General features: G+C 41.7%; 1 protein-coding gene across 14 annotated transcripts in view; it reads right to left on the bottom strand.

The window, feature by feature from the left end:
- Nucleotides 1-15,634, bottom strand: part of LOC103359623 (plectin-like) — a 118,497-nt gene that overhangs the window by 66,052 nt on the left and 36,811 nt on the right. For 6 of the 14 annotated variants that reach the window (XM_008285048.1, XM_008285058.1, XM_008285053.1 and 3 more), the window contains exon 1: nucleotides 16-2,088. The exons of 4 other annotated variants lie outside the window; for them this stretch is intronic. In XM_008285048.1, coding sequence (XP_008283270.1) covers nucleotides 16-1,403 — 1,388 coding nt within the window. In that variant the 5' untranslated portion in view covers nucleotides 1,404-2,088. Of the gene's footprint in view, nucleotides 1-11; nucleotides 2,089-15,634 lie in introns of those variants that run through there. 4 more of the 14 variants (XM_008285055.1, XM_008285054.1, XM_008285049.1 and 1 more) reach the window with 4 other exon arrangements.

Genomic DNA, 15,634 nt, shown 5'->3' with positions numbered 1-15,634 from the left:
GTCTTCTCTTCCCTTACATCTTTGTCAACAGATGTTGTGCTGGCAGTTTTGGGTGTGGCAGTGGCAGTAGGAGCTTTGGTGGTTTCCTCAAGAGAATCTGTAGTCATATCTGGTTTAGGCTTCAATTCTTTAGGGGCTGTTTTAGTCATAGCATTTACCTCTGCAAGCTTAATCGGATCCACAATCACCTTTTTCGTCTTTTCTTCCTTGACATCCTTAATAACAGATTTTGTGATGACAGTGCTGGCAGCGGCGGTGACTGTAGGAACTTTGGAAGTTTCCCCAGCAGAATCCACTGTAATATCTGGTTTGGGCTTTACTTTATCAGGAGCTGTTTTAGCTGTAGCATTGACCTCTGTAGGTTTAATTGGATCTGCAATCACCTTTCTTGTTTTCTCTTCCTTAAACTCAGTAGGAATTTTGATGGCTGAATGCTTTGCGGTGATTTCACTAGATTTCATGGAGGCTTTTTCATCATCAATCTTTGACTTCCCTTTATTCTTTAATTCTTTAATCATTTCGGAAGTAGAGGGTTCAGCTGGAATTTTTGATGCTGCAGCACCTGTAGCCCCAGCCACAGCCACCACAGTTAATGGTAGGGCTGTTTTGGAGGATGTCAGAGTGGTCTGTGACACATCCTGTTTCAAAACTGCTGTTTGATGAACAGAACTTGGCACCTTCATCTTTTGGACCTCCAACACTCTGCTCTCTTGTGATGATGATGCTGGCTTCTCACTGCTCATATCAAACTCCTGCCGAGTAACTCTTTTCACTCTGTTCTCCTCCATCATTGGAACTTCACCTCTGAAGCTGGGGCCCTTCCTGAAAGCAGAGCGAGGCTGGTCCTCCTCTTCCCATGATGCTTTTGGCCTGACTGGTTCTGCATTCATTGGACGACCCCGAAACCTGGGGGTCCTATCAGAGTAATTCTCTCTTTCTCCAGGACCCATCATTTTATGGCGGTAGCTATGACGCTCGGTTAGTGCCTCTTGGCTCTCTGCTTCACCCCTGCGTCCTGGTTTGGGAACATAAGATGTAGGGCCTTCTACAGATTGGACCCGTGCAGCCCGGTGGGCAATGGCCAGAGTGGCAGCTGGCTTCCTAATCCTCTGCAAAGAGGCAGGTACAATCTCTGCGGGCAGGCGGAGGTAGTCACGCAGGTAAACAATGCCATCATTGGTCAGGTACCAGTAGAAATGTCTCCAAGCAAATGTTTCTTTCACATAGCCCCTGGACTTAAGAGACAACATGGCACGCATTACTTGTAGGTTGCTCACACCTTGCACTTCAGGGTGCATGATCTGAGGCCTCTTGTCTTTCTTAGCCACCATGACACCATCTCGAAACAGGACCTCATAGATGGCCCTTAAGTCCCGCAGGGGCATAAGCATGCCGGCAACCATTGTGCTTTATGTCTGTAAACTCTCAAAGTATGACTAAAATGCCCAACAGCAAAAAAAAAAAAAGAGAAAAAAAAAAAGAGAAAGCAGTGTCTCACGTCTTGTTGTGTGAAAGAATCCAGTGACAAAACCAGCTGTCACGTGGTTCTCAATTCAATTACAAAAAAAACAAAGGAAGAAATGCTTGTAATATTTTTTTTCTTACTGTCTCTTCCTCTTGTTCTTGCCGATCCTTTGGCTGTTGTGAAGAAAATTATTATTCCTTTGCGAAATCTGACTTAAAGTCAAACGTGTGCTGTTCCCCATGCATTCAGGGTGGCTGGGAATGAACAGTCTCCGTACTGCCGAGATGGCAATGACAGAATGGAAGAGAGGCAGCGTGTGAGAGTGTGAGAGAGAGAGAGTGAGGCACACTTCTCAGTCCGGCTCCTCCTACCTTCTCTGTCTTTCTCTTAGGAAAAAACTGGTATGGAAAAAAATTCTCACTAAAGTAAATAGTACAGCAGGAAGTAAGGAGAAAAAAGGGCGCAATAAAATCACCGAAATAAAACAAGCGCAAAGTCAAATGAATGAAGCAACACACCTATGAAGTGTGTCTGAGCACATGTTCTGTAGCTCTGTGACTTTTTCGAAGACACCCACCCACATACAAAAGCACACGCCTCCTATATAATGTACACACCTCTAAACACACTGTGACAGGCGGACACACACCCTCTGGCGTGTCTTACACACCGTCCTAATGAATGGGCTGTTCTAAACAGAGATTAGTTATAAAGAAGAGAGACGACCAGTCGGGAAACATACTATCCTGCCCTGGGGTTACTAGCTGAGCATCCATGCAGGTTATCGAGTACAACATGTCTAGTTTTACACATTTCCCGATCGGGTATCACTGAAGAGCTTTTACTTCACACACAAGGCGTGGTTTTTAGATCTCATATCAGGCAGCCTTTGACTGCACAGAGGCTGGTGGCATTTGAAGAGAGAATCTATAAATCCTAGAAATGTATTTTGGTGACATTTAACAAAGCTTTATATAGACAGGATATGAAAAGACAAACTGTCACTATACTTTAACTCATACACTGGTAGTCTGATACCACATGTGCCTATAAACTAACACAACTAACATTAAGTCTTATTCTATTCATATCTGTGTTTGTTTGGAGGGTCTCCAAGCCACCAAGACGAGGAGGCTGCATAGAGTAATCAGTGTTTCCTATTGCAGCTCATTAAAGTGATGCAACCGTCTGTAAAGCACCCTAAAGTTGTATTGCTGCTTCAGGCAGCTAACATTAGGGCCTGAAGCAAGAATCTGTCTTGCACAACTATATAAAGAACTGTGCATTATAGCTAACCTTTTCAGCACTCCCAGGAACATGATATCAGATTTCTATCCCTAGATCACTTTTCTCTTCTGTACATCTGTCTCCTGTTCGTCTTTCAGTGGCAGAGAAAGTGTCCTCTCATGGACAGTGTCCAGCAGAAGCCGCACTGGAAGGAAAACTGACCATCGTCGGTTAGAGCGTGCGAGTACATGGTCACTCGTCTCATTGAAGAGACGGGGATATAGTGAAGAGCAGAGTAAGCAAAGAGCCCCGTGCTCCAACACAGTGATCTAGCTGTGAAATTATAGTGGCGGTGATTGGGCAGTGATGAAATGACGCATTCCCCCTCCTGTTTGGAACCGCACACACTATTACACATCCAAACACTGGCGGAAAACTGTTTTCATTTTATTTGCCATGACAACAGTCAAATGAGGTAAGCCAGTTTCTGAGCAAGCCACATATCCGTTTGCAGGGCTGCAGCAGAGAAGCAGGCCATAAATCTGTTCCCCAGGACAGCTGGACTGCACTGTCATTTATCAGAGCACTATTTGCAAAGACAGTGTTACTTGAAACAAACTGTTCACACATTGTCAACCTTTCATTAGCAATCAAGAAAACCAAAAAATGTCCGTGGGAAAAATTGTAGTTTCCACAGACAGTAAATGCTTAAAACCAGACGAGACAAATAATAAATATATAAACATGAAAATAGGAAACTTATTCAATTGATCAATTTCCAGTACAGTTCTTGGCAGCACTGCTATGAGCCGAACTAATGCCTTTTCTAATGCTGTCATAAATAATAATGCCTTTCACACAAACAACATAGTTGCCTGACATCTATCCAGTCAGACTAGGAGGGCATGCCCCGGGCCATGTATGTACTCCACCTTCAGCAGATATGCTCAAAAAATCTCTTGTGATCTTATGTTACCTTTAGTATGCAAGCCAGTGATTTCGACGGCTGGGAGGAGCTTTCAGTAAATGAACAAAGTAGACCTTGAGTTCACTGTGCAAGAAAGTCATTCCTCTGTATTACGAAACAAATGTTTTATCATTGACATGCTGCAGTTTGCCTGATAATGAAGCAGATGCAATGTTTGTGCCAGCTTGTAAAAGACGGTAATATACTTGTACGCGTGATTCCGCCAAACTGAGCATAAGTGAGTGTTTAAGTCACATTAGGTTGGTTCTGAAGCATCTCATTACTCAGTCCGTTTGGTATTTTGTGGCCCACTGCTGAATGTCTACTTGGCAATGAGGGCACATGTAAAACAATATTTACGGTACTTATTTAAATGTTAAAAAAGACAGGGAAAAAAAATATATATTAAAATGCAAATTGCACAAATGCGCTCAAATGATATGCCAGTCAGCTACATGTTAGAAATGTAACCCTAGAGCTACCTCATTTGGGGTAATTGGCATCACCATGCATGGTGCCTTACTCTCTGAGCTGCATATCAGCATGATTTCATGCACTGTTTATGCACAAAGTGTTCAGTGAACTTCTAACTTCCGACAGTGACCCTCATTCTGGCTTGAGGCCCAGTCCTTTCAGCCATTGAAATATTAAATATGACCGCTTCAAAAAGAAATACCATGTCACCAGGACTGACCAGCTGCTGGGTGTGCCGCTCATGCTGCTACTTTTCACATTGACTTGGTGGTTGCAGTAGCTGTGTGCAAGTTTGAGTTGGTATTAGAAACTCCATTAATGATCTCAAGCAGGAGAGAATGAGACATATGCTCACTATAGAACTAATGTAATCTCATTTTATTCAGACTATAAACAGATAGCAGCAGCAGGCCAGCCACAAATAGAACAATGATATGATTGACTGAGACAGATAAAGGAGCAATACGACTTTGGGGAAGAGTATATCTGAATAGTTTCCTGGTTAGGAGTCTGCTTCTGCTGCTGTGTTTTAGACTTCCACAAGTCCCAGAATAGACTTGTCACCACCAGGTGATGGTGGCTGGCGATGTGCCCAATGTAAAGGCCCGCCGCTCGGAGTTCTGTTGCTGCTGCACACGTGCCTTCCATTCTGATATCAGATCTAAGCCACTCCAACCACTTCCATCGAAAGCAAAGGTCAGCAGGGCCCTTCTTCGCTCAAAATGCATGTGCATACATGAAAATAAGGTAATCAGGTCAAACCTATGTCAAAATTACAAAAGAACAAATGTCGAAGGTTTTTTTTAATAATAAATGAACCACATAAAGTACAATGCAATGTAACAAATTACATCCAACCTTGGCATAAGAAGTAACATGCAACTATCAGGGTATCAAGAATAGCAGTAAAGTTACATTTTGTAGCTAGCAAAGAAACAAAAATAGTCTCTCGAGTTGTTAGTGAGGACACACTAAAGCAATCTATCTAAACACTAAACGTTTAAAAAAGGACAAAAACACTGAGCGAATCACTGCGGCTCTTAGTCTACCCTAAATCATGACTTGCACTTCTGTAGTTGTGACGCATCATTCTGCAATGCACGAAAGCTCCGTTTTTATCCGGACGATAAGCCTATTTATATTTGAGGGGCATGTCTGCTGGCTGGGTATAGTAAGGCAAGTGACCCCACAGTCGGACAGCTGCGCCCCCTGACAAAGCTGATGCATGTAAGAAAACAAACACCTGACTCAGGAATCTGCCAAAGTTAGAGATTGTTGTAAACAGGTTTATATGGAGGTTAATGTTGTCACCAGGGTTAGGTGTGAAATAACCAATGAGTTTATAATTTACCAAATGCCAAAGTGCGTCATTAAATTTAACTGGTACAATAAAAATGTAATTGTAGGTTAAGATAAGATAGACTTTACTGAGCCCTGACGGGGAAATTCACAGGAAAACTGCAGATTTAAACGTAAACACACAAGGACGTTTGATGCAAACTGAAACATCTCAGCAACAAACAGATGATTTGGTTTATTTATTTATTTATTTTACAGACATTTATGATCTCTAGAGGATGAATCCCCCTGACTTTGGTGATTTTTGGTTTTCCTGTAGGGCCATAATAATGTAGGTGAGCCATCATCAGGTAAAAAAGATTTAGTTTATGACTGAACACTTACAAAACCATTGACTTTCCCATCAGCCTCAGGATAGTTTGCGTTCAGCTCTAACTAGTAAATGTTAACCCAACAAATGGTGAAACAACATGATACCTGCTGTGCTAGCATTGTGATTTGGAGGACATGAACATACTTTTGCATTTTACACAGTCTTAGAACAACACAGAAGTAGTTTAACAGTGTCATTTATCTTATGTATTTATTTATTTTTGTTCACATTGTCATAATATACTTGCCCAGTGCCTAAAGCTAGTAGGTGCTGTGCACTGTGCGGTCTGTAAAGCCCTTTGGGAAAAGTCTGTGATTTGGAGCTATATATAAACTTGATTATTGTAACACACTGACTGAGTGGATTTGAAGCCTTAATCTCATCCTCATATAACCCGTACAACAACCTTGACTAATATCTGTGTGGGTCAGCATTAAGAACAGTGTCAATTAGTGCTCCAACAGGCAGAGAATGCAGCCTTTGAAATGCAAGACGGGTAAAGCTGGAAGGATTAACCCCTGGTGGTGACCGGTCCCCAGCAACTCTGAGTGTAATTGGGAAGATCGCGCAGGGTTAACTGTAGTGTGTGTATTATTCACAGCAAAAGGGACTAGAGATGGTTTTAGGGCTAGCTGCAAGAAAAACCACAACCTCTAAATGTGTTGTAAACTGTGCTACTAAACACAAACCCACAGGAGTACGTAAACCACAGGATGGTTACAAACAAAGAAGCAGTCTGTTAGGAGCTGGTGAGGACGGAAATAGAGAGAGAGAGGTGTCTTTGGCATTCCTCACTCTGCTGCAAAAATAAATAATCAACTGTTCTTGGATAACCGAGATAAAAACGGGGCAAATTATGCTAGAAGGAGGAAAAAAACTTTGCTCTGTTCAGAGCAGAGTGGCAAGAACAATAGACAAAGTAATGTTCTGAAATCAATCAAGCCTCTATGGGAACTGTTCTTTTGGGTTTGCCAACTTAAACCTTTCTTGCCTCTTAAATATCTTTGGAGTTATATAAGGCTTGTTAAAAGCAACCGTGGAGTAAAACAACCTTTCTTTCCTAAAATAAAGTTTGTGTAAAAGTGAAAAATTTAGCAAACAGTCATTTTCAGGGAGGGATTAAGCTTCAGCAATATAAAACTGTGCTGACGTCAACAGTAGAATAGACTACTGTGTGAGCAGAGGAAGAAAAGCCAGCTCTTGGCTTTTGTGTCACCAATATGCGCATAAATGCACATGGAAAGTCTATAAACTGATGTGTGCTTGAGGTAGAAAAATGGCAAGCCTTGCATGGGTTCTCAGCTCCACAAGTCACGGATCACACTGACTTCTCCTTTTCCAGAGTGGAAAGAAATGAAGTCACAGATTATGTCTCCCTTCCATCTCTGTACCAACCAAAAATAAGCAGGAGCACCTAAAAAAGTTTGCCAAATCCCTTTCTTTCTCACTTACTGACTCTCTAAAAAGGTGCCTGTCATGTGTTAGTGAAGGGGTCCCAACGTGTACAACCTTACAACGCCCCCTGCAGCCTCTCAGACTTGGACAGCAGCCCACCCATGAGGAGGTAAATGGGGGCGTACTGAAAGCAGCACTGTGACAGACTGTGCTGTTCCCCATATTCAAAATTATAACATTTTGTATTTATTGTCTTTGTGAAATGGATAGTAGAATAGCGCACGCAATTCACAATGTGTTTCCTGCCGCTCTGACATAAAAGTAATAACAATCAGCCTTTGGTGGTGAATTGTGCAAACAGCCAGTGACTACAAAAACGCTTTGTGCTGTAAACATTTCCAGCAGTGAGATCTGGACAGAAAATTTGAACCAGCTCTCTTCTCTCTTGTTTTTTTTTTTTTTTCCTGTGAGAGCTGCATGCCAGCTCAGCGAAACAGCAGCCAGGGATCAGACTCAGCATGCAGGAGATGTATTTCACCATTTAGGAGCAAGAAGGGTTTAAGTGTTGTTGCACAAGACGAGTCGATGATAGACCCTATTTAACTACTCGCATTCCAGAAAGTCAAAAATGAAATGTTGCCTGTATTATGGCCACACCCCTTTGTGACACAAGCTTCAATCCGACCAATGCCGAGAATCATTTACCTGCTGCCCCTGTCCCCAGTTTCAAGTAGTGTAGTAAAACCACTTACCTTTCTTAGGGCTGAGCCAGAAGCGATCTCCCAGTGGGTCTCCTGTCTCCATGCTGCTTTGATCTGACATATTATACAAAGGCCTCGCACCAACACAACACAGCACCTTCTTTCTGCTTTGCACGCAGCCACAACCACACTGCTACTCCTTGTTTTCACCCTTGTGAGACCCACTGGCCGTCCGGCGGATCAACAAGGGGCTAAAAAACTGTAGGAATGGGAGTGGGGGGGTACTTTCAGGGTAGGGAGGGTGTTTGTGAGCAAAAAAAAAAAAAAAGAACAAGGGAATCTTTTCATCTCTGTCTCATAAATGCAGAGGAACATCTACGCCATAAATCTGAGGGCCTTGCCAAACTGGACACATCCTCTCTGCTGCCCCGGATACCCTGCCCCATGTCCCATACATCTGAAGGCACCCACACTTTATTCCAGCATCAGCTTGCTGAGAGACACACACACACTGGACGCCTTGTTCAAGAAACCTAGCAAATTACAGCTCCAGAGATTAAGATGAACAGTGGACACAGGAACAAAACAGAGGACAGAAGACAAAGAACCTAAACGTACTCGGCAAAAGACACCACCAAGGCACCCAAAATACACCCAACAACAACTCTGGCTTTGTCTCTTGCATAATTATTCTTTGGTTTACGGGGAGCAATTAAGCCTTTTGTAAGTTGTTAAAAAAGCGGTGAGTTAATCTTAACACTGGGATCAGACTATGCCAAAGGGGAAACCGTCCAAACACGTAGACTTCCAGTGCAAGTCATCTCTGATTATGCAAACAACCAAATGGAGTAACCATATTTCAGGAGGTGGGAGATCACTGGCAGCAGCGAACAAGTTAGTTCTGGCACGTCACCAATGATTGTTAACCCTGAAGGGTGCAACAAAACGATAAAAGCAGGAATACACCGCGGTACTTTGCTCACACCAATCTGTGGGGCACGGGGCCTGTCACAACACAGTCCTCCTTTCAATCATACTTGACGGTTATGCTAAACTTACACAGACTTCTTCGTTCATTCTTGAAGGATCTTTGACATACATGACAAGGTAATTGAGAGAGGATTTAAAACAGACGACTATCAGTTCACATTCTCCGACGCCTCAAATTGTAAATATTTTCTTGCGGAAATTCTTGCGGAACTATATGTATAGTGAAGTAATCATTCTTCTGCTGTAAAACGATCATCTTTATGTGACTCCAGTCTAAGCGATAGGGGCCAAAAGTCACACATTGAGGCTATTATGAAACTAACATGATGTTTCAAAAGTCAGAGTTAGAAGAATCAAGTGAGGTATTTGTCAGAGTTGGAACAAATATCCATACGAATTGCAAATCCAGGTTCACATCATTGTTATGATCTTGTTTTGTGGCCTTCACTGAGCCTAAAGAGACTGATAGATTGGTATATTTTTATTTGCAAAGCAAACCTGGAGAAACTCAGTTTTTTTCTTGTGTGATCTTTTTGCTCACGTAAATGGCGGCTCTACACGGGGCACAGGATTTGCTCTAAACTTCATAGAATACCCTTCTCCTATTTTGCACTCTGGTCATGGAATAACCCTCAGAACACAGTACAGCTTAAGGATTTTTGTTTCCCTGGAAGAGTTCAAAGCTCTGAACAATGCAAAAAAAATAAAAAATTCTCAATTTAATTTTATTTATGTAGCGCAATTCACAACATGTGAAAGACCCCAATAGGGAGGAGGGAAAAAAAAAAACTCAGACAGAACCAGGCTCAGGAAAGGCAGCCCTCTGCCTCAACCGGTTGGGGTGAATGGGGATGAGGATAGCATGATCAAAAGACTAAAGAGTGCAAGAGCAATCCTAAATGGGTTTTTGTGTAGTTTTAATGAGCTTTACTTTTGTCCCATATTTGCTGTTGTCAGGCTGCATTTTATAACTTTTTGTAACTTAATGATGGTGGGCCTTCTTGACTAGGACTCCCTCGGAAAAAAATATTTTTACCTCAGGGGACCTTCTAGCAGAACAAAAGCAAAAAAAAAATATATATATAAAGCAATGCTTAATGAAAGAAATATTCTCTACCAAGGCTTTGCAAAGAAAATATGGTCCAGGGAGAAAAGTTTTGGATACCTTTTTTATTGGCTAATTTCGACTGCGAAAACTTTTTAGAGCTTCGGTTAAACTTTAAATTGCATTTTTGTAGATACCACAATATTAGAATTAGAAACTTCTTTCAAAGTATCTGTGGGCATGTGAGTGTTGTTTGTAGATTTATATATATATACACATAATAAAGTAAGTCATTTATGCATCAGTATTAATAAGTAATGTTTAAATGTAAGTTGACCCTAACAAAATGGAGCTCCAGTCTGGCTGGTATAAAATGGCCGTAGGGAGCGCCAGGTCTGGCAGTGCCAACCAGCAGGGACCAGTCTGTTTGTGGCACACACAGACACAGAGTAACTATGGCCAGACAAGCTCATTCATGAAATGAGAAAGCAACAAAAGAAGAAACATGTGTGTGAATAAAAAAAAAAAAAAAAAAAAAAACACACCCCAAACAATGCAACTAAGTCACATTTTTAAATCAAAGGAAGAAAAAAAAAAACTTCTGAATATTTCCCCCATGAGTCAGCGTCTGCGCGCCACATATAGGAGTGGCCACGCAGGGCTTTGGTTGCTGTAGCAACGCAGCCCACAGGTTAGGCAAATACCATGTGCTGTCCACGGTTGAGGTCGCGAGGAACATGGGCTTGTTACTGCTGCTGTTGCTGTTGCCATGGGCAACCAGATATCAAACAACAAAACCTGACACAGGATCCGGACTCTGGCCTTCCTGACTGCCACAATGTGCAGATTTGCATTGTAACCTGAAGAGGCTGAGCTGTATTTTTAGAGAGGCATCCTGCAGTCAGCATCTAATAAAAATACAGACAAACACAATGCAGGTGCCTCCTCATGCACACACATGCGCACAAAATGGTGATTTATTATCCTCACTCACATAAACCCACCCCGCCCCACCCCATCTGGGGAGAATGAATCAGTTGCATTCTTTCTTTCCTCAGAGCGCAGAAGAAGAAAAAAAAAATGGACTGCATGAGCTGCTCCTTTCACAAAAGACAGACTTGCAGTAAACTTACTTTGTGTGAGAGTAAAGAAAAGCCCCATTCTGCCACAGCTCTAGAGTCCGGTTACAGACAGCGGTGACTCACCGTCATTATTATCTCTGCAACTTTCATAAACTGCCTTTCACTGTGTTGAAACACCCACAAGAGGGCTCTTGTAACTCTTTAATGTAGGAAAGAATGACAACAGCAATGGCAGTAGGTGCCAATGTGACATTAGATCTTATTTGCGAAGAAGCATCGACATTCGAAGTGACTTTGCGAATTCTGAATTGTGTTTACAAGTTATCTAAGAGGGAAAGTAAGATCCTGCTTTACTTCCTGAAATCCTGTCATTCCAGCACTGAGAGGTGAAGACAGTGCACTGCTAAAGCAACACAAAATACATAACAGACAGGCCCGAAGTCAGCCAGACATTCTCATGTGAAAGAAATTAATACTTAACAGGGGATGAACACAAATCTGTGTTTCAGTTATATATGTTCTAAAAGTTGGTTTAAGTGTTTTCTTGCGTTTTCAAACTGTTTTCACATCCAGTCTATCAGGAATGCTCTGGTTGTCAGGCTTTCCAGGGACTGAGTATAATTTCTGGAGTAAAAATGCAGCCAACATGTCCTCTCACGCAACTACGTGAGGACATAAAACAACTCCCGGCCTGGCACTGTGTCGCAACAACTTATACGACGCGATACTAACTCTGCACCTGTTATTACACAACAATAAAAATAAGAGATGATTTAATATGCAGGTACGCCGCTGCACCTTGGGGTTTGAAGGAGATATGCATATTGAAGTTCTACTATAATTATGCCCACAGGGTTCTTGTGTTTTCACATAGCATTCTCTGTGAGGCAAGCCAGAGTGTAAGACTCAATGCAAGGGAAATAATACACCACGCCCTGAGCTACACTGCTGATGGATTAATAATATATCGAGTGATCGCTTGAAAGATGCACGCTCCAAGTACAATACACTAGAAGCGATAATAAACACCCACACTTAGCCCTAATATTTAGTTTCACTATTGCTCAGATGGTTATAAACTTCAAGTAATCAGTCTTAGTGTACATAGTCCATTCATTAGCCAGGTCATATCCCCATCCGCGATTCACGTGCCCTCAGTCCTGCAGGAGATGCATTTTGCTTTTCCCTTCTGCTTGTTCTTATCAGCATGGTTCGACTGGCTCTGCATCCTGTTTTCCACTATGACACCTCCAACTAAAACCCCTGGCTTTAAAGAGAGAATAACAGTCTAAACAATGGGCAAGCTTCCCTTCCCTGAACTGTAATAAAAGCCAGTCAGGAGGAGCTGCTCCAACAGCGAAACAATGCAGCGAACTGTTTTACCACCACTGGCACAAAAAAGACGAAAAGAACTGCGATTTAAAAGTCCGCAGAGCTACAGAAAGGCGTATGGTAACGGTTTGTCCTTGAGGCTGTGTGGCCCATGTGGGGATGAAACAGCGGCCAGCAGAATATCTGGTTACTCCCCATGACAACTGTGAGAGTTGCTTCATGTTTTTGCTACCTTCCTTCATGGTGCAGCCTAGACAACGAAACCAAATTTAAAAGTGTTTACTATAGGTAAAAGTTGTGGGACCACTTGTGTAGCTTGGGCACTAATGCGGTTGCACATCATTGTATTAAAAAGTACAGTTCTGTGGTAAAAGTGAAGCTTTCCAGTAAATGCTGACTAAATGCACTGCAGGGGAATTAGGTATACTGTAGCATCAAATGAGCCTATTACTGACGTTCCCTGTTGAGAGAAACACGAACCAGTTGGATCAGCTTTGACAATCATCCACCTTGCTTTGTAAAATTTCAGGTGAGGTGTGACCAGAGCAACTCCTCGCCCTCAGGTAAAGAAATGTGAGCCAGCACACACTGGAGGACTCTCTCACCACCTATAAAGGAGACCTCTCTGTAGAATTTTTAATGGTGTCCCTTATCCAAACATCATCAGAAAAAAATCTGATGTGAGAAAGCACAAGTTTGCTACTGTCTTGACACTTGCCCATCACACACACACACACGTTCTTGGCATTTTTGCTTCGTGAGTAAAGTTCAGAGTAACTGAACAAGCATTGTTTGCCCCCACCCAACACACACACTCACTTCAGCAACGGTTGATGACTGGATCTTATCTCACTTTGATTTACTGTGTGCAACAGTTCCAAAGGCACGCTGAAGCAGGAGGTGGGTTTACGCTAAATAGGGCTCTTCTGTAAAACAGGTCATTCTTCCCATGACGCACCTCGGGCTGCGACTATAAAGCAGCGAAGCAAAGCGGTGAGGTGACCTGCTCCATTATGGGGGCCAGGCTACACCCAGGTGTTACAGCCCCTCCTTGAGTTTATCATACTGAGTGTAAAAACATTCCAGATGCACTTCAGAGCAGAATGATGGCCTGCGAGGGCAGACCTTGACCCAACCTTTTTGATTCATGAGAGCTAAGACTCGCTTAAGGTCTGATACCTGTCCTAAACTACATGTGCAGTAGAGCAAACCCATCATTGGACAAGCAACTCAACTATGCCATGATATATGTAGAGCTTTACCAGGCAAACACAGTAGAAAACACTTGCAAAGGAGCAAACATCACAGTCATTCTAAACCACTCTGTGTATTCCCTGTATGTTATCCCAGGATGCTGCTGTTGGATGAATCAGTACTTATTGGTTGAGAGGCTCAGATGTTGCAGGCCATCCTCCATCAACAACGGAACAACAGAAGAAGAAGAAGAAGGGTTGTGGGGGGGCACTCACCTGAAAGACAAACAGAGAGACACAGCTGTGATGAATTAAAATGGAAGTAAGCTACATTACACAGCATGCCATGGCACAAATGTAGATTTATGCTCTGCTGTATATCTAATAGATACGTCAGTTAAATGTTAATCGGCAGACGAGAAATTGGTTTGTCACAAGCACTGCATTAGCGTGTCAAGAGCGAGTATGGCCTCTGACACCTGCAAAACTTCAAACACACGGCTGAACGTTTCTCCACGTGTCAGTCAGACAGACGAGGAGTTCGATCAGATCATCATGCTTTGACCTTCAAGAAGGAGCATCTACTCAAAATGTGTTACGGCACAAAAGAAATCTTGATCTTGTAAATCCCAATGCAACCAGAAAAAATAAGGAAGAGCTGGAAATGAGTGAGCGGCATCAGGAGGGAAGCTCAAGTTAACTGGCTAATATCACCATCTACTGGAGAGACTGAACTAAAGCAGGTAGTGAAAGTGCTGAGGATAGGTAGCAGGAGACATTCAAAACTAGATTAAGGTGTTTATGTATAATTAGTAAATTCAGTGTATTGGTAATTTACAATAATGTTACAGATTAAATTATGTAATATCTAACCCTGTTAAAAGTGGCTCCATTTCAACTATAAGCTATAATAGTAAAATGATTTGTAAAATGTGAATGTATTGATGCTAATTATGTTATTACTATCATCAATATTGTTATTATTTCTATTATTATTATTATTGTTATTAGTAGTAGTAGTAGTAGTAGTAGTAGTAGTAGTAGTAGTAGTAGTAGTAGTAGAAGTAGTCGTATTAGATACTATTTTAATACAGACAGTAATATAAAACTATATAGGCCCATTTAGCATCATGGATGTTGTTACTTTTGATACTTTATTATGTTCTGCTGTTAATACATGAATCCAGGACTTTTTCTTTGTGGTATTTTAGTTTGTGCTTCAGTATTGAATCAAAGTACTTCACTGACACCTCATGTCACATATTGTTTTACATAAATTCAACTTCCCTGCCTCTGTGTGCATTACGATTACAAAATCTAGCAGAAATTTGACTTTAAATGTACTCTCATAAGAAAATATCACATCCAATGCTCTTTGTTTAAAAACGTTCCAGACCTCCTTTGAGATTGGACTATTTCAGATGAAAGCCTCAGGCTCTACAGCTGCCCCTTCATAGTAGGGGTCACTCCACTCTGCCCCCAATATTTACCACCCACATCGTCCAGCCACTGTGCAGGACATTCCCTTCAGGAGCACCAGTGTGTATAGCAGTAACATAAAGCACTGCCGACCGACCGTCAGCCCTGCTAGTGTTTCTCATCTGCAACCAACACTGTGCTAAATCATCACCTTGTGACATTGGTGATCCAGGGAATATCTGGCTCTAAAATAGGACCTGTCCAACTTTTGGTATGGTCTTCAGCAGCTGACTTTTAACTGCCTAAGTGTTTATGGTGAATATTTATAGCAAATACTTTTCATAATGTAAATTATTATGTCGTGATGAGGATAGTAATCTTTTAGTGGGCTTGTTTAAAGATTTGATGGATTTTACATTCTGCTGCTCATAATAAATGTTTATGCACTTCTTTTGAGGCACTATTCCCCACAAGCTACCTACTGTAACACTTCATTTAACACATGTTTTGAACAGGAGAAAAAATAGAGAGAAAAGATCATTTGGAGAACACGGAAAACATTGCATTTTCTGCAAATATACAATAAAAAAAAATTATAATTATATCACAGATGACAATATAGTCTCAATTAAACAAACTCATTTCTATTTTTAATTAATCTTTGACTTATTA

The sequence above is a fragment of the Stegastes partitus genome, unplaced genomic scaffold (genome assembly GCF_000690725.1).
Source record: "Stegastes partitus isolate 25-593 unplaced genomic scaffold, Stegastes_partitus-1.0.2 Scaffold384, whole genome shotgun sequence".
Taxonomy (NCBI): Eukaryota; Metazoa; Chordata; class Actinopteri; family Pomacentridae; genus Stegastes; species Stegastes partitus.
Note: the sequence above shows the minus strand (reverse complement) of the source record. Positions and strands in the feature narration are given on the sequence as shown.